This window comes from Phocoena phocoena, chromosome 9, assembly GCF_963924675.1.
Source record: "Phocoena phocoena chromosome 9, mPhoPho1.1, whole genome shotgun sequence".
In the NCBI taxonomy this organism is placed as follows: Eukaryota; Metazoa; Chordata; class Mammalia; order Artiodactyla; family Phocoenidae; genus Phocoena; species Phocoena phocoena.
In genome coordinates, this window is record NC_089227.1 from 55,002,852 (window position 1) to 55,019,869 (window position 17,018).

The window sequence follows — 17,018 nt, forward strand, 5'->3', positions numbered from 1 at the left end:
TGAGCATTTTATATGACTTCATTTTTTTCTCCTCTTTTAACTTATATCAGTTATATTTTTTAAAGATTTTAGTGGTTTCCCCTTGATTTTGCAGTGCACATTTACAGCTAATCGAAGTCCACTTTCAAATAACACTATATTACTTCACTGTAGTAAAACAATACAGTAGTTACTTGAAGTAACTACCTCATAACAGAGTATTTCCAATCTCTCCGTTAGAGCAGGCTGTCAGTCATTTCATTTATCCATAAGCTGTAATCATCAAATACACTGTTGCTGTTATTTTTGAAGAGTTAATATACTAGATTAATTAAGAATTTTAAAGAAGATTTTATTACTTTCATTTATTTTTTCTCTAATGCTCTTTTCTTTATGAAGATCTGAGTTTTGAACCTATATTCCTCTCTCTGAAGAACCTCTTCTAACATTGTTTTAAGGCAGGTCTACTAGCAACAAATTCCCTCAATTTTTGTTTGTCTGACAAAAAGTCTTTATTTCTCTTTCACTTTTGAAGGATAATTTGACTGTTTAGATATAATTCTAGGTTGGTAAGTTTTCTTCTTTCTACACTTCTTTCCTATCTGAATGCCTTTTATTTATTTATTTATTTTTTCTTTGAAACTTTCTTCATTGGTTCTTTTTTATTTATTTTAATTGAAGTATAGTTGATTTACAATTTTGTGTTAATTTCTGCTGTATAGCAAAGAGACTCAGTTGTACATATACATTCTTTTTTATATTATTTGTTTTTTTCTTGACTAGTTGTCCTGGCTAGAAGATTCAGTACAAATGTTCAACAGAATGATGAGAGCAGACATCCCTATCTTGTTCACAATCTTAGGGGAAAAGCATGTGTTAAATATAATATTATTCACTACTAAATATAATAGTAGCTGTGGGTTTATACTTTCTGTTCTAAATTCTGATTTTTTTTGTATATGATTCCATATCAGTACCTACAGAGAACCTTCGTTCTCTGTAAAAGTGGCATAATATTCCATTGCATGAATATAACAAAAATTTTTTAGTCAAACTTCTGATAGATATTTAGGTGACTTTTTCACTTACAAGTCATGCTGTAATATGCAGTCTTGCTACATGTTATTTTGCATATGTATGTATATCTCTAGGATAAATCTTAAAAGAATTGTTGTAATTTTGGTAGATATAGTCAAACTGCTCACTAGTGTGTTCCCACCAGAAAAGAATGTGCGAGAATGCCTGTCTTCTGCCATATTCTCACCAACATGGTATGTTACCAGAATTTTATCCTTGCCAATCTCATTTTAAAAAAAAGTATTTCAGTGTAGTTTTAGTTTGCACTTCTCTTATCATGAAGGAGGTTGTATATCTTTTCATACGTTTAAGAAGTATTTGAATTTCCTTCTTTGTGAATTTTTCATATTCTTTTCCCCTTTTTCTTAATGTGTTGCTGATCTTTTTCTTACTGGTTTATAGAAATCCTCCCTCTCTCTCTCTGTATGTGTGTGTGTGTGTGTGTGTGTGTATATATATATATATATATGTATATATATATATATATATAAATGGAAATTAACCTTTGGTGTGCAATATGATTCATAAGTATTTTGACCCTAGTTTGTCATTTGCATTTTGACTTTGCTGATTTTTGACAGGAAATTTTAAATGTTCAATTTTAAATGTTCAATGCCATTTATTTTATTGGGCTTGTTTTTGTTTGTTTAAATTATAGCTTCTGGATTTGGCATCATAGTTATGTCTTTCCCACTCAGTGATTATAAAAACATTCTTTTATATATTCTCTGAATACTATTAAAGCCAAGCTTTTTAAAAAGCCCTTTCTCCTTTTAAAAAGTATAAGATTCCCATTTTTAGTTTTTTGACATCTGTGTGGGTCTCCTAATTCTACAGGTATCTCTAAGAGTGGCTCAGCTCCCTGAATGCCTTGAGACATAGTTTATCTAATCTAAGAATTTGAACTTTTTTTGGTTAACTAGATGACAAGTTCTTTACTCATTAGAGAATTCAGTTTTAATTTAGTTACACTTATTTCATCCATTTTTTTCAACAGAACAGATCTCATCCTTTTTTATATCATGTATGCAGAAGCAAAATAAAAATTGAATTCTCCGTTCTCTCTGTCTCATTTCTACTTTCAGCTCAAATTCTTATTTTTTGGTTACTCGTGAACTTCTCTTTATCTTTTTTGTTCAAAAGTCTCTAGAATAAAAGAAGAGGATGTCTCTTGACCACAGTCAATCTTATCTCCTATTTACTTAGCTTTTTCAAGAAATACTTACTGAGCAACTACAATATACTTGGCCATGTTCTAAGAAGACAGAAACAAAATTTATGATACTTTTGTTTTTAAGGGAGAAAGATAAGGTTACTACACATAATCGCAATACCGTTATCATTACCAGGTATTTGTCACTTATAGTGCATAACTTTTGTTAAAATTTTTTGTTTGTTTGTTTGCAAGCATAGATGGACTGTGCTTGGGTAAAATACCCAGAAGTTTTGAAAGAACTTTTCTTCTCTGCAGTTCATTTTTCTAAAGTGCAGTGGTGAAGGATTCTCAGAACTGGACATATAAGAGGGCTTAGGCTATATTTGTATCAACTCCAAGTCTAGAAAGCCAGTCATGGCATGTTCTTCCAAGCACTTGTGGCAGGTGACATATATTTTTATTGAGTTCTGCTAGCTTTCTAATAATGCTTTTTCTTAAAGGAAGCAAGACCCATTTATTCAGATAGCATGTGATTCATATCTGTTTCTCTGGTCCGTTTTCAGTATTTCCTTTGTCTTTTTTGTTTGGTTAGTTAAATTCAGCTTGGTACTTGCCTCTTGAGAGCTACTAAAGAAATTCTGACTTTAAAAAGTGAATAAAGGTCTCAACTTCTTTCACATTATCCTAGAACTTAAAAAGTTACATATTAACAAATATGGACCTGTATTTGCTTTCTTGGAAAAACTAAAATTGATCTTGATTGAACTCAACTATATCTCAGAAATTAATTTTCTGTATTAATATAATTATAGCTGCAGTTTCACTTAAAAACTTTCTCTTCCTCTGAGAATTTATGTATTGTGTAGTGAGATTTTTTTTCCTACCATAAAACCAGCCTGTACCAGGTTTTTGATGTGCAAAAACCTTCAGGTATATTTATTTTTATAGCATAATTCTGCCCTCCACTTGACTTCCTCTTTCTCTCTTGCCATCAGTCTTTCCACATTCCCTCCTGTCCTCTCCGAATTTGGGAGCAATAAGGTAAGTGGACATAGAAAGGAGGGGAAGTGTATTAAGAGTTTTCAAGTCAATGATCGTTTCTGTTCCTTTACTTTTCCCAAAGACTTGAATTTAATCAAAGTCTACCAATATGTAAAGTAACATAGGATATTGTAGAAACTATATTGGCTTAGTACCTGAAAATTTTAAGCCAGTCATTATCTGTTCCCTGGAGAAACAGGTGATCTTTATAGCTCTTTGAGCAAACAGGTGAAGGTTGAAAGGGTGAGTGGTATTCTTGAACCATAAGAGTATAACTTAACACATCTAGACTGGAAGAGCCATGTTAAGAAGCAACAACTCAACTAGCAGTCAATGAGAGCATATATCAGACATTTAAATGAGTGAGAGTAATGCATAATGTTTTAGATTAAATAATTAACTGCAAGATGATGATAGAGTAGCTGGCTGTATAGTGATAAAAGTCGAATAAGCTTTAGTATGTAAGAGCTCAAGCCTTGATGTTGGGCTACCTGACTTAGCCACTTACTAGTAGTGTGAACTCAAGCAATCACTGTATCTCATTTTGCATCATCAGTGTCTGTGTCTATAAGGTGAAGATGATAATAACACACCTACCTTTGCTGAGTACACACACACAATCTCGTAATGTGCTGAGAATATAGTTCCTGGCACAAAACAAAAGCCCTCAGTAAATGTTAAAGTACTTTTCTTCCTAATTTTAAAGATTTCTTATGCTACCATAAGAGTATTAAAAGTATTTGCAAGGTTAACAATGCTACATTAGATTTATTAACAACGAATATTTGTATTAAAACAATTAGCAATTCTAGCTTGTTTTATAAGAGTTAAGTATTTGTGTACATTACTTTTTTTCCCAATGGTGATAATTGTTCCGTGATACATGTTGAATGTCTTCATCATCCTGTCTTTATTAGGCTTGTATTACACTTTAAGAAAATTATAAATTTACCTATTCTCACTCTTTGTGGCATTCTCTAGTCTTCTTAATTTTTTTCTTATCTAAATCTAATAGAAACTCATTCCTCTGTTTAAATTATATTTGGTCTTTTGACATTTTTCTTTGTTTTATAACAGTTACAATTTCTTCTGTATCAGTTTATTTCATATGACTTAAAATTTCTTCTTCAGAGGTGTTTCTTTAAAATGTTGCTAATGTATAGCCCCTCTCTTCTACTTAAACTTATTTCAGTCTTGTGAATTACCTGGAAAAATACATTTAAATGTAAAAATGCATTTTTAAAATTAGAAAGTGTATCATTTAGAAGATGACATACAAAAACCAAGATTGTTAGCTCATTAACAATTTTACATTGATACATGTGAAATGATACTTTTGTTTAAATAAACTATAATTTAAAAATTAAAAAAATTAGAAGATGTGTTAGAACTCTGAAGGATCTACTCCGTATGGTAGAAATAACATCTAAAGGATTATAGGGATAAGTTAAAGTTTGATACTGTTGCCGCTTGAAATTTGGATTTTTCGTCACTTACAGAATTGAATCTTAAAATGTTAAGTGTGAGATTTGTCATCTTGCATGTTTTCATTTATAAACTAAATCTTTATAGTTATGCTCTACCTGTTCTTCAAAATCGGACAGCAACCATTTATCAGAAAAACAACACTTAAAAGATAGAGACTGCTTAGTGTTCATTCTAAGTTTGAATTTAAAACTCTGCTTTACTCCCACTATTAAAGGATTTAGTTAGGAGTACGTATTTCCTGTGACAGTATGATTCATGGTTCATTTTCTGTGGAAAATGTTGTGAGATTAAAAAAAACAGATCAGCTTAAGATATGGAGACATAAGGGGATCATTCCCCTAATGAGATCATATGGTTCTTCAAGGCTCAGTTCAAGACTTGCCTTCCCTGAATTGCCTTTTTCTGCTGAATTTTCAAAATTGGAAAGTGGTAGCTTTAGCATTATCATTTGGGGTTCTCAAAATGATTTTCATTATTTTTTAATGATAATCCATATAACGATTACATTCCTATTTTTTATTTTTATTATGCTTAATCATTTAATAAAGCATAAACAGTATCATTTAGAGTTTGAGTCTAGACTAGAAAGTCATTAGGAAATTCTGTCAGGTAGGAAATTTAATACATTTTTAAAATTATCATTGGCCTATTCAGTTTTTTCATGGTTTAGTTATAAAAATGAGTTTTCCATTACTTTTAGGGTAGGAATAGAGGCCAAGATTTATTATATTGCATGATAACATTTACTCTGAAATCTATATATTACCTCTCATTGAAAGATTTGGTTGCAATGAATCAAACTTTCAAGTAATATCTTTTAAAACTTTCTTTATAAAAAGGAAACAAATCAAGAAGAAAACCGCGGTCTGGAGCAAAACAGTGTGTGTTATTAATATACTGTTGTCTTTTCAGGCTCACGAGAGGCTAGAAGATTCAAAACTAGAAGCTGTCAGTGATAATAACTTGGAATTAGTCAATGAAATTCTTGAAGATATCACTCCTCTAATAAATGTGGATGAAAATGTGGCAGAACTGGTTGGTATACTCAAGGAGCCTCACTTCCAGGTAAACTTTCCCTATTGCTCTTCTTTCCAAGTCCCCTATATTCCCCAGATATTCTCCTTTAGTAGTTAAGTTTCAGTTTAAGATGATGTTTTTTTTAAAGATTATTTAGGGCCATATTTTGCAAATGCCAGCTTAGATATTTTAATATCCCATTCTGCTGGGACTACATAAACAGACACACATACTATACAGATGTATAGGGTCTGTCACAGAAATACATCAGAATGGATTTTTCTTTGTGTAATTAAAAAAAAACAACAACAACAACCCTGCTTCACCATCACACCACATGCTGGGGACGTTTTTCTCCCTGTGATAGTGCATTTTTCTTCCTCACTACCACTGTTTCCCAGCCCTCCTTGTGACTAGCTGTATACATTTTCAGTATTGCTTCTAAGACTGGAGTGCAGTTGATGACCCTGGAACAAAAGAGAGCTAGCTGTATGATGATAGAAACTATGACATAGCATACTTTCCATAGGTAAAAAAAAATAATAATAAATGCAATTTAAGCATTTGTCCATGTTTACCAGTTTACCAAAGAAGAATCAGTTTCAGAAGAAAAGGCGGTCGAGGAGACTTCTTATAAACCTGTAATTAAGGCAGTGTGGTATTGGGGCAGTATTAGAAAAATAGAAACCCCAGAAATACATCCACAGACAAATGGCAACTTGATTTATGACCGAGATAGTACATTTTAGTGGAGAAAGAATGGACTGTTCAATAAATGGTCCTGGGATAAAGTGTCACCTGCTTGCCATTGCAAATCTTAGCATTAAAAATCAAATGGCAACACCCCTTTGCTTTTTCTCAGAGACTTTCTGTGACTCTCTAACAATGTTACTGCAAAAATTATGTACATTTATAGTGAGGTGGTTCCTACGTAAATCTGTATCTTAGGTACAAAAAATACAAACACATGTCAAAGACACCTTTGTGAAGAGGCCAGTTAGTTGAGGCCTTATAAGGCATACTAAGTTATTTGGACTTTATCCTGAGGACATTGGGAAGCTTTGGCTCGGGATTGCGGGGGTGGGTGGGTGGTGGTGGTTATTAAACAGGGAGAGGTCAGATTGTGGAGCCAGATGGTTTTGTACCAAGGCAAGAAGTTGTGACAGCAGTGCAGATAGTGGGAAATGTGAGGATTTTCAAGTTCTAAGCAGCAAAATCAATAGGGCTTAGTGAGTGGTTACATGTGACAGCTGCAGAAGAGAAATGTGGGAAGTTGATAAGGACAGGATTTCTGACAGACAATTGATGGCATCCACTCTAGGAGAACTGTTTTGGACATGTTAATGTTAAGGTAACAGGCCATATTAAGTTTGCAATACCTTAGAAGCATCTGGTAGAGCTTTTCAAGCACGCTATATTTTTTATATAAGTATTTAAAATTTAATGCATAAATTTATATAAAGTTTAATAAATACATAAAATTATGAAATGGCAACAAGTAAAAATTAAGACATTGCATTTTTACTACCCAATCCACTACTGTACTACCATAGTGCATATTCCTCCATATTTTTTCTAGGCATAAATGTACATACATATTTTTTCCTTTACTGATTGCAATCATTTTGCACAAGCTATTTTGTAACTTACCCTTTTTTTCAGTTGTTGATTTCCACTTTTTCATTTCAGTGGACCTCTGTCTCATTTAGTACACATTCTGTATTCACACATCTCCATTTCCCCCAAAATATTCTTTATAGGTGCTTTGTGCATATGAGTTTTCAACCTAGGTCCATGTGAGGCATCTGGGTGGACCATCCCTTTTTCCCTTGATTATGATGTTGACCCATGGAAGAGACCAGGCCATTTTCCTGCAGAATCCACTCCCTGGATTTAGCTGGTTGCTTTCCTGCTGTGTTGTTTATTTATCCCTTCTATTTCTTATAAACAGAAGTTTTACCTAAAAGATGATTCAAATTAATTATTTGGAACTAGAATGCATCTTAAGTAAGGTGATACAACATAAATTAATCTACATCAGACAACGTATAATACCTGGTTGGTCCATCACTCTTGTTGCTGAGATTAGTCCTTGATTAAGAGCAATGACAGCCTGATCCTACCCTTGAAAGCCTTTCCACTAGGAAGTAATCTAGTATGTTATTATTCTAGCATTATACAAATGCTGTTTCCTTTCAACCATTTACCTACTGACAAACATAAATTAATAATCCTTGCCTGAATCAATATTTTCATTAGAGGTTGCAACATGACATTTTTCAAATTCTCTCATTCTACATTTATTAGCTGGTGTTCTTATATAAAGTAGAGCTTTTCCTCATCAACTGAGCTGTTTTAGTTAACCTATAATGCATTTCCTACTGAAAAGTTAGGGAAATGCCAGATTCTTTTCTTTACCAACTTTCAAAGTAAAGAATTGTTGAAAATAGCAATCTCAAATGGTAACAAAGGAGGTTTTTTCAGTCCTGTTTTTTAAATAGCATTGTGGACTTACGGAGTTTTCATTAATTCAGTATGTTTCAATCCTCTACAATCCTTAGTTTTGTTTTGATTTGTCAAATTATCATGACTTTGGCCAGTTGTGGGCAGATTTTTAGTATATGAATCTGAAGCTCATGAGAGTTCTGGACCAAAGGAGTTCTCAGTGTATAAGCAGTGGTTCAAGTCACAGGAGTAGATAATATTGCCTAAGAAGAGTATATACGGTAAAAACTAAGCAGCCCAGATTAGTGATTTGAGTAACTTCCAGCATGTATAGGAATAATACTTATATATGGATTTGTGAATATTTTTCTTCAGTCTCTTATACTATTTTCATGAAATGACCAAAAATTAGCAATTAAGCCCGTATACTGATTGCTTCTGTTCTGAACCTGTTGACATTTTCCCCCTTTTATTTTTATCTTTTTTTTGTTTGAATTTGCACTCCCACCATTCAAAAAAATTTTTTTAATTTAGGTTTAAGCTGAGTATACACAATTACAGTATAAATAAAATATAACCCCCCAAATTATAAGAAATTCCTAGAAAGCTAGAGCAAAGTCATCCATGAAGATAGCACATATACAGTAAATGTAGGAGGTAAAAGTGTACTATATTCAGGACCATTACTGGCTCTTTTTTCCCCCCAAAAAATGTAAATTTTATACCTTTATTAGTAATATGAAATTTCTTATCACTGATATAAGATGCTAATTTTTATTCACTGGATATCTTTTTAAGATATCCAGACATTTTGTACATGTGAAAAATACGTGGTGTTGCTAACAACAGGCTTAGGATAAAACTTACGGTCCTTGCCATTTGAATTTGTATGATAGCTAACAAATAGGAATTGATAAATATTGAGTGATGGTGATGACAGTGGTGGCAATGAAATTCATTGCCTCTATTGCATCACACTTGGACATCTAGGTTCAGTTTCCATTAAACATAAGGCTTTAAAAAAAAGTCACAGAACTATCAGTCTCTAAAAAAGTCACAAAACTGTCAGTCTCTTCAGATCTTTTAAAACAAGGAATGCAGTATTGTTTGATAATAAATAAAATGATACATGCTTATATGTCATAAAAAGATCCTGTATATACTTGATTTAACTCATATTTGGGAATTTAATAATTGTGCCTTGGAAATTTTTAGTACTCTACTGGGATAATGAACTAAGTTATTTTTAATAACTTATTCCATCTGTAATTAATAACCACAGGCTGTTTTGAATCCTTCTAGTCACTCTTGGAGGCCCATGATATTGTGGCATCAAAGTGTTATGAGTCACCTCCATCAAGCCCAGAAATGAATAATTCTTCTATGAATAATCAGTTATTACCAGTAGATGCCATTCGTATTCTTGGTATTCACAAAAGAGCTGGGGAACCACTGGTGAGTTGATAAGTCAGTGCCCTCTTAAATCTGACATACTTGTGGCTGAGTCTCTACTCTATCTCATTTTTTTTCTCTTTCATAATTTGTATCATTATAAAAACTTCATTCATGTTTGTTTTATCAGTCTTTTTTGGCCTGTGTATAAAATACACAGCTGATGCTCTCTCAACTTGATTTAGCATGCAAAATTAAACCAAAATTAAAAGTTAAACTGAAATAGAGGCGAGAAGAAGTTTGCCGACGAGTAGCAAAAATTTCAAAAGATAACTATTTTTTTCCTATACCCTTTGAAGAAATAAACTCAGGTTGCTTGCTAATTATAGTATCAAAACACAGAAGAAGGTTGTTATGAAAAATTGAAGTGACTATACTATACTCCAATAAAAATTAATTAACAAAAATTGAAAACATTGGTAGGACTCTGTAAGTAATGAAGTTTACAATTTCCTGTTGACATGCTTATTTCTGGGCTCTGACTATAAGAACAGTGAAGTGGAAAAATGAGAAAAGCTGGGAGCAAGGCCATCAGAATGCACAAATATGTTTTCTTGCTCCTTCAAGCTTCCTTTCATCCTGTGGAATGCAAGCTAAGATACGTTTCATTTTCAGTTACCCTTGCCATGGAAGTCCTTTTTTAAGGGATGGTATGTCAGCGGTCCCCAACCGCTGGGGCACCAGGGACCGGTTTTGTGGAAGACAGTGTTTCCATGGGGTTGGGGGGGATGGTTCAGGCGGTAATGGGAGCGATGGGGAGCGGCAGATGAAACTTTGCTCCCTCACCCGCCACTCACCTCCTGCTGAGCGGCCTGGTTCCTAACAGGCCACGGACCCCTGGTATATGTTATCACAGTTGCACATGGTTTAATGAGATTAGAGTATTGAGTCAGGAGAGAACGTGGGAAAAGTAGGAATGATTCACTTACCTACTTTTGGAATTATTTTCTTACACATACATGTTCATGACTATTTAAGATTTCTTCCTAACAACCTAAAATCAATAATTCCATTCCTTGTTTCCTTTAGGGTGTAACATTTAGGGTTGAAAATAATGATCTGGTAATTGCCCGAATCCTTCACGGAGGGATGATAGATCGACAGGGTCTGCTTCATGTGGGAGATATCATTAAAGAAGTCAATGGCCATGAGGTTGGAAACAACCCAAAGGAATTACAAGAATTACTGAAAAATATTAGTGGAAGTGTCACCCTGAAAATTTTACCAAGCTATAGAGATACCATTATTCCTCAACAGGTTAGTAATAAAGTTCTTGGTAATATTAAGAATGCTTTTATTTCTTTAATCACACTGTTGGGTAGAGCCACCAGTTGCTACTTTTTTGCTAAAGAGAAGAGAAGAGAAAAAACTATCTGGTTTAATTGTTCTGAAGTGCCTTATTTCGTCATGGGTGAATTTTTGGATTTTTAAACAATATCATCTTACTATTCAAAAGGAATTAGGAAAGAAATCTCTTTGTGAATACCATGAACCCTAACATTTCAGTAACCTACAGCTAGGTATGAGAAAAACCATAAACCCTTTTAGTCATTAATCTAGCAAATGTTTTTGACACCTGTTATGTTCCAGGCTGTGTGAGAAAATAAGCATGTAGTCCTGATCACTTCTAGCTTAGTGTTCCTCTGATGGGCTAAATAGAGAATGAGGCCATAGAGAGAGGATAGGTCCAGAATGAAAAGAATCTTGAACACCTGATTTGTACGCATTTGGTCTACATTTTGTAACTAATTTTTAGGTAAAATAGATTATTAAGCAGAGGAATGTTTTAATGACAGTGATCATCTAACCTCATTATGTTGAGTGAATTTCAGAAAGGAGAGAGATGAGATCATGTAGTCAGGAAGCAGATTTTTGAAGGTGTGGGGTAATTTGTGAAAGGCAACTCTAATGGAAGGCTGTGACGACTGCTTTGGCTCAGATACCTGTGCCACTGCTTACTAGATTATTCTCTCTGTGCTTTTGTTTTCTAATCTATATAGTTGGGATATTTCTTTTCTTAAAAGACTGTTGTAAGGATCAAATGAGTTAATTCACATTAAGGTCTCACAGCAGCACCTGGCACATCCTGAGTGCTCAGCAAGTAGTTGCTGCTATTGTTGTGATGGTGGTGATGAGGTGGTGGTGTTGTGATTGTAAAGAAGTGGTAAAGAAGGAAAAAGTAATAAAGTAATGGCGAAGGAACAGTTGACAATTATGGTAAGCATGTTGGAACTGAGGAGAGAGAGGGTTGTTGAATCTAGATACTGAAGACATAGGAAATATCTATCAGTGTTTTAGATGCCTTTAATTATTCAGGTTTATTCCATAAATTTATTGTTTCATGTGTGAATAAAATTATAGGTCTTTTACATAAGATACTGCCGGTATATTTTATTTTAATATTGATAATATAATTTAAAAGACTAGTGTTTATATTTACATACAATTCTTTGAAATAATGTGTGTTGAATACCTGCTTTATATTCTTTGGAGGATAAGAATAGTCAGTCATGGGGCTTCCCTGGTGGCGCAGTGGTTGAGAGTCCGCCTGCCAATGAGGGGACACGGGTTCGTGCCCTGGTCCGGGAAGATCCCACATGTCGCTGAGCGGCTGGGCCTGTGAGCCATGGCCGCTGAACCTGAGCGTCCGGAGCCTGTGCTCTGCAACGGGAGAGGCCACAACAGTGAGAGGCCCGCGTACCGCAAAAAAAAAAAAAAAGAATAGTCAGTCATGAATTTTAGTATGTAAATTGGATTTCTGAAAATACAGAGGCTTATAGTGAACTTTGGTTCAAATGAAGGGTAGAAACCTTGTCTTCAAGGAAAAGAATCATGAAAGAACTGGTGTTAGAGATTAGACATTTTAAATAACTAGTACCTCTCAGACTACTTTTTTCCTCAGTTGGCACCTGAGTAGATTGGAAAAGTAGAACTTAAGATTTATGTATTTATTTTTAAATTATATGTTAGTTGTGATAGAAAGATTTTCTTTTTCCCCTGTGGTTCACACTTCAGAAATCCTACCAGCTCACCATGGCTATGATGGACTCTTATGGGAAAAAGTAATTTTTGTGATATTAGTAGCTAGGGCTTTGGCCCAAATTCCTTTGTAGATTGTGCACCTGGTGAATGGTCTGAATGATGTGAAATGCAAGGGTATTTAGCCTTATCTTAGGCATACATTTTTGTCCGTCCTGTGCCTTCTCAAACTCTGCTTTTTATTTAGCCTTCAGAACTGGGAGAGGGCATTGAAATGGGGAAAGGAGAGGGCTTCCATCCAAGCCTGAGGCAGTCTCAGACCTATCTTACCATAAAAAAGAAGACTCTAACATGGAGCCTTCCAACAGGAGAGAGAAAACACAGCCAAACCGGGACATTTTTAAAGTGAGAGGGGGAATGATTACTAATTATGCTGGAATATGACTGTCCTGGGCACACTGTGGTCCTCTTACTAAGAGACACTAATGGGAATCAAGGGCTTCCAGCCTTTCCAACTCTGCCCCTCTTTCACTCACTGGAAGCTCCACCATGTAGTCCTGTTGGGCCTGTCTTAACTCTTTCTCTTATTGCCGTGAGAGCAGATGGAAGCCAGGAAGTCTCCATATCAGGGTGCTGTTTTTCAAAGCATGGTCAGTGGATCATCTTTATCAGTAACATTTGAGGTGCTTACTAAAACTCCAAAATCTTTCATGAGACCTAAGAATCTATATTTTTAATTTGAAGATCAGAATGGGTTAGAAGTTGCAGCTAATTCTGAAGTTCTCCAATTTACATGTATGTTGGGTTTCCAAAGCTGTTTAAAATTCCATTTCTTTAAGGCCAAATTGATGGGAATTCTCTCTTTGAGGCCATTATGACCCAGGTGCCAAAAATGTTATGAAAAGAAATTACAGTTTTTTTTCACTCAAGGATATACATGTAAGAATTCTCAGTAATATATTAGCAAATGAAATTTAACAATATATTAAAAAGATACTACAACATGTCCAAGTTGGATTTATGTATGCTAGGATGGTTTCATGTTAGAAAATCCATATATGTAACCAAACACATTAACAGATTAAAGGAGAAAAATATCAGTAGAGAATTTGATAAAATTCAATACTTACGATGTTTTTAAAAAAGATTAGTAAATTAGGAACAGGAAAGAACCTCCTTAATCTTTTTTTTTTTTTTTAATTAAAAAAACCTAAAACATTCTCAATAGTTGACTGTTAGAAGCATTTCTCTTTAAAATCAGAAACTGGAGTCTAAGCTGGTCTGCCTGAGACTACTTGAGTGCCAACCCCAGGCCCCTGTGAAGCCCAGTTTCCACCCTAAGATGAGAAAAACCCACCATAAACCAAGAGAAACCTTGCCAAACTTCAGGCATAATTGTGAGGATAAAAAGGAACCACCCTCAGATGATATATAGAGTAACAGATGATATTACAAATATCTGTTACCACAGATGATAAAAAATCTTCAGTTCTCCTTAAAGAAACTAGGAATAAACAGTATCTCTGACTTTTAAATAGGTAAATGTATTTGCAAACCAGGGAGTGATGATCCACCTTAACAGTCCTGACGCTCAGAGGTCTCTGGCAGCAAACACTTTCACCATTACCAGCCATGCTGAGACAAAGCCCTTGACAGAAAGGTCACCCCAATCTTAGACCAGCTTGGTGTCAACAAGCTTTCAAGATCCTGGCATAAGCTGGATGGAAAAGCTCCACTTGCTATTGGGGAGGAGGGTGATCTTGTTCAGAATTTTGATGAGGCTTCCAACAGTGAAGCAAAGGGAATTGACCACTTCTTTAAAAAAAAAAAAAAAAAACAAAAATGAAACTTCAAGAATTTTGACTCCTAAAAAATCTTATTTAGGATATAGTGAAATATCGAAACCTGTAATATTTTAAATTTTGAGGCTCTTGGACACTGCTGCTTTATAAATTATTGTTTATACAGTTACTTATTTGCAGTTCATTAAGCCAAAGAAGCCAGAACATAAAGTTTTAAAACAAGGATTAATAAAGTCATTGCATCGTTAAAAGAATTCAGAACTAGAGAAGGATGTTCATTAGCGCCACTTACGTTCAATATTTTATGGAAAGTTCCATAAGCGCATGAAGACAAAAATAAATTAATTATGGAAGCAAAAGACTTGGAAAGGAGAAAATAAAATATTATTTTCAAATAGTAAGATTTTTTATTTGAAACCCCCCCAAAGTATAAATTATTAGAAATCATTTAGCAAGATACTTGAAAATAAGATTAATATACAAAAGTCAGTTGCATTTCTATATGCCATAAGTAAACATCTAGAAATTAACTAGGACATTTATAATAGAGTCAGAGAATGTCACATTTATGTCTAGGAATAAATCTGACAAAAATATTCAAGACCTCCATGCACAAAAAATTAGTAAGATCTTAGTAAACAGATATATCATGTTCATGGACAGGAAGACAATATTATGAAGATATCAGTTTTCCTTAAATTGACTTGTAGATTCAGTTAAATTCCAGTGAAAATTTCAATAAGTTTTTTCATGGTATTTGATAAGATGCATAGCCAAGACACTTTTGAGGCAGAAAAGCAGGAAGAGGGGCTTATTATTAATGTGTAGGAATTAAGATATATGGTATTATTGGCTTAGGACTAGATAGAATGAACAATGGAAGAGAGAGTTCAGAAAGAGACCTACACACATACATTTCTTTGATATCTGACAGAGATATGTCTTTCAGTGAGAAAGACTATTCAGTGAATGAAACTGGTTATTCACAGGGATAATATATGAAACTCTACATACACAAATCAAGTAAAAGGGGATACATGATCAGTAAACATATGAAGAGATATTAAAAGTCACAATGTGAGATACCATTTTATAACATTCAGTTGGCAAAAAATGTAGCTGTGAATATAGAGTATTTCTTCTACATTGCTGGTGGCAGTGCAAATTGGTATAACCACGTTGGGAGGAAAAAGGTTTAGCATTATTAGGGTTGAGTGTTTACACATACTAAGACACATAATTTCTTAGAGCAATATGTACAGCTAGAAACATGTTAACAAGCATGTCAGTTCCCCAAAAGAGTACATGCACAGAGCATGATACTATCTATTTTGTTTTAAATAACTAAATATATATACTTTAACAGATTACATATAGGTTTAATAAAACTATACAAAAAAGAAAGCAAGGAGTTTGTGGACACAAGATTCAGGATGAGGGTTACCTTCATTGTTGGGGAAGCGAGGGTGGTGGGATGGAATGTGGGCAGGAGGACCATGTAGGTTTCTAGCCTCTGCTTTGAGTGGCAAGTTCATGGCTTTTATTATATTGTTAAAACTAACAAAATAAAAAAATAAAAGCAGGCCTTGCATGAACTAATGACTCAAGTGTAATGTAAATTAAGAATTATTTGTAGTATGATTTCAGAGCAGCCAGGTTAATAAATTTTAAAAAATATATTTTTTTAACTAACAGAAGCTTAAATTTGTGGCCCATGTATGGTTATTTACCATACAGAAGTGTGAATTGCCCCTGAAAGCTTTTTAAACCAAATATATAATCTAGTTTCCTTGCTGATCTCAAAATATGTTGTTTGTGTGTGTGCATTTGAATAGGCTGAGTTCATACACTTTGAAAATCTTTAGAAAAATAACATTCTCCCTTAATTATCTGTTATTATTGTAGAGAACTTCTTAGCAACTCTGATCACTGTATTCACTACCTTGTCACTTACTCTGATGTGTAAACTCAGGTGGACCTGAAACTATGGTTTCAGACTGAGAGTGTGTACGGAGCACTCGTACCATGTTCAGCCAGCACATTCCCAAACAAATTACCAGCCTCCTTCTGATTTACGACAAAGATCATGATTGGAGATGTTTCTCCAGCCTTTTATCCATTTGATGATTTTTCTTCTGCTGCTAATTATTATCCTTTGCATAGGCACAGCATACTCCTGTGCAATATTTGATTTTGTCAGTACTTTGACTATTTTTAGCTTTACTTTTTAAAGGTATCTTTGAGATAAAGTTTGTATAAATAGCATATACTTAAAGCATACAGTTAATAAATGTGGACATATCTATTATGTACCCATGAAACCCTCAACACAGTCGTGACAGTGACCGTATCTATCACCCCCAGAAGTTTTCTTGGGTCCACTGTAATCCTCCCCGCCTGCTCCTTACCCCCAGCCCAACCTTCATGCCAGGCAAGTACTGCTCTGCTTTCTGTCACTATAAATTAGCTTACATTTTATATATTTTTATATAAATGGATTCGTACAACATGAATCCTTTGATTTTGCTTTTTTTTTAATCTGACTTCTTTCACTCAGCATTAATTATTTGGGGATTTATCCA

The 17,018-nt window shown here is 34.2% G+C and overlaps 1 protein-coding gene across 1 annotated transcript in view; it reads left to right on the forward strand.

Moving 5' to 3' along the window:
- The window catches only part of PALS2 (protein associated with LIN7 2, MAGUK p55 family member), a 102,206-nt gene that overhangs the window by 62,337 nt on the left and 22,851 nt on the right, over positions 1–17,018 (forward strand). The window contains exons 3-5 of the mRNA XM_065883743.1: positions 5,654–5,806; positions 9,506–9,658; positions 10,685–10,912. Coding sequence (XP_065739815.1) covers positions 5,654–5,806; positions 9,506–9,658; positions 10,685–10,912 — 534 coding nt within the window. The remainder of the gene's footprint in view (positions 1–5,653; positions 5,807–9,505; positions 9,659–10,684; positions 10,913–17,018) is intronic.